At 66.2% G+C, this 10,755-nt stretch overlaps 1 protein-coding gene across 3 annotated transcripts in view; it reads left to right on the plus strand.

Annotated features, from left to right (window-relative positions):
- Kiaa0513 (KIAA0513 ortholog) overlaps positions 1-7,557 on the plus strand; it is a 51,205-nt gene extending 43,648 nt beyond the window's left edge. For 2 of the 3 annotated variants that reach the window (XM_027933100.3, XM_071604600.1), the window contains exons 10-13: positions 103-129; positions 2,481-2,561; positions 2,823-2,917; positions 3,463-7,557. In XM_027933100.3, coding sequence (XP_027788901.2) covers positions 103-129; positions 2,481-2,561; positions 2,823-2,917; positions 3,463-3,512 — 253 coding nt within the window. In that variant the 3' untranslated portion in view covers positions 3,513-7,557. The remainder of the gene's footprint in view (positions 1-102; positions 130-2,480; positions 2,562-2,822; positions 2,918-3,462) is intronic. The other variant, XM_027933101.3, reaches the window with a different exon arrangement.
- Positions 7,558-10,755: the final 3,198 nt, after the last annotated feature.

Genomic DNA, 10,755 nt, shown 5'->3' on the forward strand with positions numbered 1-10,755 from the left:
CCGCTGCCCACCCGCCAGCCCGCCTGTCCTCGTCCACACATCTTGCACAACTGTGACATGTTCCTTTGTTCCTTTGTTTACCTGTTTCCGCTGCCACTCCAGAGGGGATGCTGGACAGCAGGAGAAGAGGTGTGTGTGTCCGCCTTACAGACCGGGGGCCGCGGAGGCCGCTGCAGGGCGGGAGGGCCCCTGGGGAGGCGAGCCAAGGCGAGGAGCGGCGGGCCTCAGGTGTCTGTGTGGAGACCAGCCGGTGGGCACTGAGCCCTCTGTGCAGGGACAGCTGACGCCGGAGGGGAGGAGGGCGCCGCCTCGGCCGGCCCTCGCAGTCGGTGGCCGCCTCCTGGGGGCAGAGGGAGCACGGGGGCCCTGACCCAGACTGTGCAGATGGCGGGGCCTGCAGGGCACAGCGCGGCTCAGGGAGGAAGAACAGTGACCGCAGAGAGCCCGCCCGGCTTGGAGGGGGCTCTGTCCACCTGTGCTGTCCACCTGGCCCGCCCAGGCCGACGGTGAGACCACAGCTGGGCCTCCCTCAGGGGGGAGGTGCCGGGGCCATGGGCCTGGGGACACTCGGCAGCACAGTGGCCTTTTTTCCAGCCCTGGGTGACGGGGAAGCTGTGTGGGTGGGAGGTCCCTTGGAAAAAAGCCAGGCGGGGCTGTCCCCAAGAGCTCCCGTGGCTGGAGCCTGAGTGGCCCGAGTTGGGAGCCCTGTGAGGTCTTCTCGGTGACAGAGAGACCTAGTTGCTGATTCAGTGTTGGTTTTGCGAGCTCGTGAGTTTGCTGGTGGCTGAGAAGTCCTGCTGCCACGCAGCCTCGGTGTGTCCTTGAGACGGGCACTTAGGCACCACAGAGGCCTCCGTGGCTGCCTCCTGGGGACAGAGGGAGCATGGGGGGGCCTGACCCTGATGCTGCCCGCGGGCAGTGGGGGTGGTGCCCCTGTCCTGTGGTCCCTCGGGGTGACGGCCTCCCGCTTGACAGGCTTCCTGGCATCACAGCCCAGGAAGGCTGGGCCCAGCCTGGCCTCCCTGAGAGCCGGTGCCGCTGCCCAGCCCTGCTGAGGTGCAGCTGGCCTCCTAGGCCTCCGGGGCCTCGGGCCTCCCCACAGATTCGACGTGCCCAGCCCTGGTGGGTTCCACTCCTCTGACCCACCCTGCGCCACCCAGGCCCCAGGTGCCCAGGCCAGCAACATGACCTCTCCTTCAGTGACCTCCACTGTCATTCCTGTCACCTCTGACCCCCTTTTCAGAGGGGCCTTCTGTGGGCGAGTGTGAGTCCATCCAGAGCCCACGGGCCGGAGTGCAGTGCGCAGGGCTGGCCTCCTGTGGGACCAAGATCAGCTCTCAGGAAGCAGCTGAGCCTCCAACTGCTAGTCACCTTCCACCCCACCTGCGGGGCCAGGTCCACTCCGGGTTCTAGTCTCCCCACAGCAGGAGGGAGAACCACCTCCTCGTGGGTCCAGAGCAGCAGCATCTGGGCTGCTGTGCTGAACACTCAGGGGAGCCATTCCCCGGTGGCCTGGGGTGTGCAGTGCCCTCCCTGCACAACTGTACCTGATGGCCAGTGGTAGGGCAGGATTTGTGTGGCTGCCAGCCCTCAGGGGTCTATTAGAGGGAACTTGGTGGGGAGGAATATAAGGTGGGACTCAGTGCGTCCTGGGGGTCTCTGGGCCTTGCCCTCAGAGGCTGGAGAAGTGCTGCAGCCCTGAAGCCTCGGGCTGAGGGGTGGAGAGGAGCGGAGCTGTGTCCTTCTGTCCATCCATCCCTGGCCCTTGTTGTCCTGACTGTTCTCCGGGCGGTTTCTGCTCCTTCCTTTGCTCTTCCTCTCAGCATCCAGTCCCCTTTTAGGGGGAAACGGGCTAAAATGAACTTGCCCACCTGCAGCGGCTCCTCTACCTGCTTCTCCGACCGCCGGGTGCCCGGGTGCAGGGTCTGACCAGGGGGCCGGGCAGGGAGGGGCGGCCCCAGTCCCCTGGGCAGAGGCTGGAAGGGAGGAGCAGTGACATGACCTGACCTCCGCTGCAGGGTGCAGGTGGGCCTTAACCGGGACCCTCGGGGTCCTGCCCTGGACCCCCTTCAGCTCAGTGCTCCCTCAGGGACGGGGCAGGCGATGCCCACACTCCGCCCTGCGCTGTGATCAGGACGAATTCCCTTCCTGGTGGGGTCCTTCCTGGTGGCCTGCAGCTGCCAGGAGGCCAGAGCTGCCTCTCCTCTTGGGTCTCCACCTGGAGGCAGCCTTCCCACCCGGGAGGACTCCGGGAGGCCGTGTCCCTCCTGCGTCTCCGAGGCCACAGAGCCTCTTGGTTGTAGGCGGAGTGACATCAGGGGGCTGGGTGGGTCCTCGGCACCTTGTCACAGGGTGGGCTTCTCCTAGAAGCCACTCCTCAAGGACAGGCCTCCAGCCAGGAAGGCAGAGCCTGGGCCACCAGCACCGCCGGGCGGACGGGGGACGGCAGATGGCTGTGTGAAGCCCTCCTGTCCCCGCAGGGAGAGGTGGTGCCACATGACGCAGGAGGAGCGGGACGACAGCCTGCGGTTCCACGAGAACATCACCTTCGGGCAGCTGGGGTAAGAGCGGCGGGCAGCCCCGACCGGCAGCCATGGCCTCCGCACTCAGGGAGGAGGACTGAGCCCCGCTGGCCTCCCTCCCGCTCTGAGTCCCCTCCGGGCACCGCGTGGGCAGCTCCCAGTGCTGGTGGCTCCCGAGGTACCCGTGCTCTGCCTCTGGCTGGCCACCCAGGCGGGCCCCACGCGGGACCTCCGGCCCAGGGGGCGTCTCAGGTCCCTCCCGCAGCAGGAGCGGAAGGTGACGGCCGTGTTCCCTTCTAGCACCTTCACGCACAACATGCTGGCCTTCGGGCTGAGCAAGACGCTGTGCCGCGAGTTTCTGAAGAAGCAGGCAGTGATCGGCCACCTGGACGAGGGTGAGCCCGGCCCGGCCACCGCCCGGGCACCTGGGGGCGGGGAACCCGGGCGGGTTCGGGTGGCTCCTCTTCTCTCCCAGGCCATGCAGACAGGAAGTCCCCGTGTCTGGAGACGGAGCAGCAGGGTGGGCAGGGGCCTCCTGCTCCCCCGCACAGCGAGGGTCGGGGGTGAACCTGCGCTTGGCGCTCTGAGCCTGATCAAACCCAGCCACCGGTGCCACCTGATGGCCCCCTGTGGTTCTTGAACCCCACCTCTCAGAGCCGTGCAGGGTGGTCACAGCCCTGTTGCAGCAGGGGCAGGGGCACTCTGTCTTCTGGGGTCCCCAGGACATAGGCCACCCCATTCCTAGGCCCACTTGAAACTCGTGCCCGCAGCGTGCTGGTGCCGAGCTGTTCACCAAGCACCCTGTGGCACAGCCCTACCTGGAGGGTGGCAGAGGGCCCACAGTGGCCTGGAGGGTGCCCGTGGCCAGGCCTGGGGGGAGCTGTGGGGCGCCTGTCCTGGCCACCCCCTCTCTTCATGGTGACATCGTCTTCTCTTCCAGAGCAATACAAGCTGCTCAGTGACCACATTGAGCAGATGGCCACTGAATAGGAGACGGAGGGCCTGTGCTAATGTCCAGGGCAGCCACTGGCTGTCCCCACCTCTGACCCTGCATGACACCAGCGGCACCCAGGGCTGCGCCGCGCAGCCCTGGAACTAGCGGTTAGAAGAACCCGGCTGCCGTCCTCCCCTCCCTGCTGCCTGCGTCTGCCCCATCCATGTGCCAGAGTGTCCCTTGGGTCACATGGCTACCACGAGGGACCTCTGCACCCTCAGTGCTAGGCTGTGAGTGGAGAGGGCGAAGGAGCCGCCTCTGCACCCTGCTGAGGGCCAGAGGGGCAGGCTGGGCTCGGAGGTGGACAAGTGTGTGGGCACCTGCAGGGCCGCGAGTGAAGGGTGGGCACCGTGGCTGTGGGACAGTCCTGGAGGCCACCAGGGCAGGGTGGCTGGCCTCCCTGTGCAGTGGACTCTGCTCGCTCTCTGTCCCCTCTGTGATGGGAACAGGAGTCACAGGAACTATTTGAGAGAAGGAGAAAGAGACACTCGGGTAGGGGACACTCCTGCCATCCCAGGTCACCCAGGGGTCTCAGCCTCCCAAACGCAGGGCCGCTGAGCTTCCTTCTAGAACTGAGGACGTCCCCAGTGCCCAGGAGCCGCGCCATGGTCTATCCCGTGAGAGGAGCATGGGCAAGAGGAGCCTCACAGCAGCTGGGCAGTGGCGTCCTTCCCGGAGGGACGGCCCCATGCTCGTGTCATTGAAGGCAGGGACATTGAAGACTCATGTCATTGAAGCAGCTCCAGCGAGGCTGCGGGCAGTGGGCAGCGTGGACTCTCAGCTCCGAGCTCTGAGCGCAGGCCTCCACCCCACAGCCTCCTCCGGGAGCCGTGGGGACCTCTGCAGCCCAGCCTGGGCCTCCGCGTGGCTCTCCCTCCTGCCCTTCGACGCCCTTCAGCCACAGCCAGGACCTGGGCTTCCTCTGCATGTGCCAGGCCACCTGTGGGGACGGAGTGCAAGCCCCAGCGCCCGGCGTGCTGGCCCAGGCCAGCCCTTCCCCGTGTGGACAGCAGCTGGGTTCCCTGTGCCTCTGGCCGCTGCTGTTCTGGCCGCTGACCTTGACGCCAGCCGTGGGCTCCTCCTGGGGCCCTCTTCCCTCATCCCCCTCAGTGCACAGACTGAGCCACGGGCTCCCCCACGAGCACCACTGACCCGGTCTGCTGGTCACCCCTCAGGGCCCAGGAGCCTCCCTGCAGGAGCTCCTTCCCCAGCGTCCCGAGCTGACCCTGAGGCTAGAGCTGATGTGCACATGTCCTGATGTCGGGTGACGATGGCGGGTGGCCCCACGTGCTCTCTGGCGAAGGCTGCCTGCAGGAGGCGGGGGGCCTGGATGCATGCAAACCCCGACTACCCAGCGATGCCACCAGACAGGGCGGGCTGCGGCCACTGTCTGGACGGTGCAGGCTGGTCCCAGCCACCGCGCGTCTCCACAGACTGGAAGACAGAGTCGAGCTGGTGAGGGTGCACAGGGACTCTGCCCCGCAGCTACCGGGGAAGCTTCTCTTCTTAGTGTCCCCTCCTGGCTCCAGTGCCAGCCTCCTGTGACGTGCCCTCCCGACGGCCCTCGGTCGCCTGCCGTCGCCAAGCTGCCCTGGAGGAGCCGGCCCCGCCAGGCCCGCAGGGTGACGTGGAGGTCTCTCCCGTGATGTCACCAGTGTCACTGAACTGCGTGGGCTTCACGGCATCCACGACACCCACCTGTGTGTGGAGAAGGCCAGCCACTCTGACCCTGCGGGCTTCAGAAGCACCCTGAGACTGGCCGCTCGAGGAGGGACATGGACGTGCGACCTCCCTTGATCCTGGTTCTCGCAGACCCGGCTCAGAGCCGGGGTGAGTCTGACTCCGAGGAGCGTCACCCGCTGGGCGTGGCCCACACAGCACAGCTGGAACAGAGCTGGCCGCTGGGGACGTGGCGGCCCAGTCCCTCAGGGTCTCCCCACTGTCCCCTGCCGACAGCTGGCTTTGGTGAGCAGTTCACTTTCAGGTATCCCTGGCCAGTGTCTCCAGGAGGCCGGTCAGTGTGACCGGAAGGCCTCAGCCGGCCCCCTGAGGCGTCCTGTCCTCCCCTGAGCCTCCTCCCCAGGGCCTGGCCACATGTAATGACTTGGGCGTGACTCTGACACCCTGCTGGGCACCAGGCACTGCAGATGGGCACAGGGGGCGCCTCCTGCTTCCCACGAGGAGCTTCCAGCCCCAGCAGGCCGCGCGCGGGCAGCTGGAGCTTCCAGGGCTGTCGTCAGATTTCCTGCCGCCTGCCTGACCTCCAGGCCACGTGGCTCCTGCTGAGGCAAACAGTGCGAGCAGGACAGTGGGCGACGGGCCAGCACGTCCCTGCCGTGAGGCCGTGCCCATGTCCAGGAGGGCCGTGCTCAGTCCAGCTTGCAGTCGGCTGTCTGTCGGGGCGGGGGCCTTCGGCTGAGAGCTCAGGACCACGAGAGGACCAGGAGAAGGGCCAGTCTCCATCTGTACATCAGCACCCGATGCTCACGTCCGTCCACAGAACGCGGGGCCTAGAACCAGGCCACAGCGGAGACCCGAGGCCTGTTCAGAGCCAGAGCCACGTCTGCCCAGTGTCCTCCCTGCCCTGAGTGGAGCCGCCCGCAGGGCAGAGGGTCTCACGGGGCAGAGGGGCTCGCGGGGTAGAGGGCTGCAGCTGTGAGGCCTGCTCCGTGGCTGCTCTGTGGACACCTGCCACCCAGGAGCACTGGCTGTCCTGGGTTCCTGGTGAGAGGGTCTGGGCTTCCCACCGTGAAGGAGAGTGAAAGATTCCAGCCTGGCGGGCCCTGGAGCTGCCCGCCGACCCTCTCGGTCACGCTGACCGTGGCTCTTGAGTCCTCAGGGGTCCAGGCAGGCCCGATGGCCTCACCAGCTCTACACCTGTCACCTGGAATGCTCACGTGGGACACCAGGGAGTCCAGGGCTTTGCCAGGCACCGCGGGCATAGGGGCAGGGTATTTCAAAGCTGGAGAGCCCCTTGTTGTGGGAGAGGGAAGGGACTCTCGGGTGGCAGTGGCCCAGCCTCGGGAGGTCTCTGCAGGCCCCTCCGGCTCCTGGCTCCCCTCGCTCCTCTGCACCCCGCCCAGCTGCCTCCTGCACGTCCTCCAAGCCACTCACCACGGGCAGGTCCTCGGGCTCCGTTTCCTTGAAGAGCTTTGGGTTAGGGGAACCTCACTGGCCGGACGTGCCTGGCGGACTGGTGGCAGTGTTCAAGTGTCCACACCGCCCGGCCGGCCTGTCTGTCCTCCCCCTCACCCACTCCCGGGCCTGAACAGGAGGGCGTTGGCGGTCAGGGAGCAGAGGGAGGAGCGCTGCGGGTGGTCCGCACGGCAGGCCCACCCCACCAGGACCGTCCCGCACGGGCTCTGGAGAGGCTTCCTTCTGAGCTCTGTCCCACTTACACCTCTTGGCCTGTGTGTCTGGTGTCCCTGGGGAGGATGGGTCGCCGGACCTTCGTGGGGCCAGCCTGCCCACCGCCAGTGACCAGGCCGTCCTCAGTTCAGCTTACTCAGTGTCCCTGGCCTGGGCGGGGCTCTGACAGTGTGGGCACCCAGCCCCCCCCCTGCAGGGGACAGTGAAGCTCTGGGCACCCTCGGGGCAGAGTCCAGCCTACTTGCTGGGGACTGTCCCTTCCAGCGTCAGTGGACAACCTGAGAAGGTTGGGTCGAACATTCCACCAGCAGGAAGCACGTGTCCCCTTACGACAGCGAGGGTCGGGATCCGGCTGACCACAGCCTGACTGCGCCCTGTGCTGCTGCTGGAACCCTGTGCCCTCATCCCCTTCTGAGTCTGTCCTGGGCCCATTCTGGCCTCTAACCATCTCCTTTGTGGCGACCCCATGACGCCAGTGTTTTCTGTGTTAAGTGGCCTCGTGTCCCACAGGTGATGTCCTAGGAGTATATTTTAAGGTTGAGAAAATTTCAAGGTTGAAGATCTCAAAGCAGCTGAAATCGCAGGTGTTCCCTGGGGAGGAGGAAACGTCTGTGTCTGTGTCACACCTCGGACTGTCGGAGGTGAAACGGGAATAAATTATCTTTTTAAAAACGGTGTGATCACGTCTGCGAGCCTGCCCAGGAGGACTTTTGGCTGCATTTGCAGTCTTCGCAGTCACGTCAGAGGCCTGGGGCGTAGCTCAGAGGAGGAACACTGGCCTAGCGTGACCTGGACCCTGGCCTCTATCCCTAGCACCAGAAAGGGGGGGGGGCAGTTAAGGGTCAGGTGGGTGGCTCCGCAGGAGAAACCGACTTCTCCCCAAGGCTGCGCCCTGGGGTGAGAAGGCCAAGGGCCAGGAAGAGGAGCAGCCCTGCCCATGGACGGCGTGGCCACTTGGGGTCAGTGATAGAGAATGAAGGTCTGCTCCTGGGCTGGAACCCGGCTGGGCCACGGTATGGCCTCCCATGGAGGGGATCCTAATCCCGAGTCCTCGAATCCCGTCCAACTGTCTCACCTTTGGGGCGGCAGGCTCCATGGCCCGGCACCCACCTAACCCGAGCCCACCTGCCCAGCTGGGCTGCCTGGCTTCCATGGGCAGCCCCTGGTAGCGGCTCCAGTGCTCTGGCCTGGCAGGGGCCCGAGAGGGAGCACAGCAGGCTGCAGGGACCCCCAGGCCAGCAGCTGGGATGGGAACCACTCCCCTTGGTGGCTGTGGAGGGCAGGACCCCCAAGTGGACTGGGCACACTCCCTGCCACTTGGGGGTGCTGCCCCTCTCAGCCAGTGTGCAGGGAGGGCCTGGCCAGTGGGGCTGCAGGCCTGGGGTGCCCTGGACCTTTCCCTGTGCCTGGGGGATCCCACCGTCGCAGGGGCAGCCCTGGCTCAGGGGCCAGCTCCAGGGAAAGGCGGCTCCTCTTAGGGCCAGGGCACGGGCAGGGCTGACCGACGGGGAGAGGCCGTGTGTTTCCACCTCCCCAGCAGACCCCGCGCCTCAGCCAGACCTTCGGGGAGCCTGGTGTCTCCACTGCACCCAGGGCAGGGCGGGAGAACGTCACCCCCGGGCCCCGTCCTGTGCGAATACGAGGAGCTCGACCAAGGGCAGAGCTGAGCTGCTCACCGCCCACCCGCCTCCGTGCGGAAGTGGACCCCGAGGGGCTCCGCGGCCAGTGTCCTGCTAAGGAAGGAAAGGGACCCACTTCCCGTCTTGTTTTATGGGAACACATTTATTATTCAAAATTCACAAAACTAAACAAAGAGAACGCGCTCCAGCTTCCAAAGCTGCTTCTCTGCTAGGCCGGGGCATGGCCGCTGCCAGCCCCCTGCGCGGTGTCCCCAGGGCTCCCCCCGGGCCTGCTCTTCAGGCAGCGCTGGCTCAGGCCACAAGCAGCTGGCCCCCGGGGGGCACCTCTTCTCTGCCAAAGTGGGGACAAGCACTCTGTTCAGTCCCCTGATTTCATGGGAGGGGACGACAGGGCTTTGTTCCTCCTGTAGGTAGAAACCTGCACAAGTGGCCTCGGGGACGGGGGGGGGAGGGGGGGGGGCGGGGGCGGAGAAGGGTCTGTCCTCAGCGACCAGGAGAGAAAACCAACAGTGTGCAGGTAGGACCGGCGCCGAGGACAGAGACTCACCTCGAGGGGCCTCGTCCCCCTTCCCCTCCTGCCCAAGAAAGAATCTTGGAATTTTATTGCTTCTTTCCAAGTGACCACCCAAGGAGACAGTGACAAGGCGGCCCTTGGCGACCATCCAAGCTGCTCCTAGGAACAATGGGCCTCTCTGCTCGCTGGGGCAGAGGGGAAGGGGGAGGCCCCGCTCAGCCAACTCACACTGGTGAGCACCCACTGCGTGCCAGGCGCTGCTCAGCCCTGGGACCACACAGGGCCAGCGCGGCCACCTCCCTCCAGAAACCACGCGTGCAGTGGGGACACGGCGTGGAAGGTGTGTGTGCTCACGGTCCCACAGACGGCGTAGAGCAAGGGGGAAATACACAGTGTGACCACTCCCCGTGCAAAGTCATGCCAAGGACGGCCCACTGTCCACACCTCCTGCCCCGCGGACAGCTGGCGGGCCTCAGTTACCCTGGGAGGGAGCGTCCTGCTGGGCGAGTTGGGCGGCTCCTGCAGGGGTCCAGCAGCGGGACCTCTGGTCGTAAAAGTCACTGTGGTGAGGACGCTGGCCCCACAGTGATCCCAGAGGAAGACGTGTGTCTCCCACTTTGCTGGTGAGCAAGCCGTGGCACCCACGTGGGGGCCCAAACCCAGTGCTGCTCAGCTCAGAGGGGGGCGTTTGCCCACGAGGCCGGCTGGAGGCACCATGGGGCGGGCAGCCCCCAGCCACGGTCTTTGGGGGACTGAGCCATTGGGAGCACAGATGACCCTGATTCCGCACCGTGGCCCCTCACGGTGCCAAGAGGCTCCTGATGCAGCCTGGGACACAGCTGGGGGCACTTCCCTCCGGCTCCACGTCCCTGTGGGACATTCAGCCCGTTTGAGATTCTGCTGCCCACAGCGTCACGCCGGAATTCAGATGCAGGGAGGGGCTCCGAGGGTGGGGCTGGGACAGGGGAGGTGCCCAGGCTTCAGGCTCCGGGCACACCTGTCCACATGCCAACTCGGTGGTGCATGGCATTCAGAGACACCACCTCGGGTGTGTCGAGAGCCCCAGCCTCACCCGTCACGCCCTTCGGGGAGGGGCAGGCCCCTGGCTGGCCTGGGGAGGGTCAAGGACCAGCAGGCAGCCTCCTGCAGACCGCCACCTCTTCCTGTCACCCCCGAGGCCTGTGGACTTCCATGACGTGTCGTGGTCCCCAGGTCACCCCTACACATCACATCGTGGGTCACAGCTGAACTTGTGCATTGGAGTCTGACCTGGGCAGAGCACGGCGCGCCCGAAACCCGCGTGACGGGAGGCTGTGCACACGGCCCGTGAGGTGGAAGGCTGCCATCAGGCACGGGCACCACCAGGAAGGGGAAGGGTGGCCGCGGCCCTGCCGAAGCTCCTTCTCAGGTCGCCTGCCTGGACCCCAGAACAGCAGGGTGCAGTCCTGGTGCTGTGGGCCCCTCCCCGGGGCCTGGCACCTGCTGGTCAGCCCCAGGACATGGGTCTGCTGTGCTTCCAATATCAGTGTGGGTGACCTGTCCCCAGATCTGAAGGCAGCGTGTCACGTGGGCCTCACTGAACACCTACTCTGCCCAGGCACAGGCCACCGCCCAGCTCAGGGCAGCCTCCGTGGGGGTGGGGAGCCGCAGGTGCAGGGGCCACCTGCCCCAGGGCCCGGTCAGCCCCGTCCTCCCACCTGTCCTGGGAATTCTGCC

This window comes from Marmota flaviventris, chromosome 18 (genome assembly GCF_047511675.1).
Source record: "Marmota flaviventris isolate mMarFla1 chromosome 18, mMarFla1.hap1, whole genome shotgun sequence".
In the NCBI taxonomy this organism is placed as follows: Eukaryota; Metazoa; Chordata; class Mammalia; order Rodentia; family Sciuridae; genus Marmota; species Marmota flaviventris.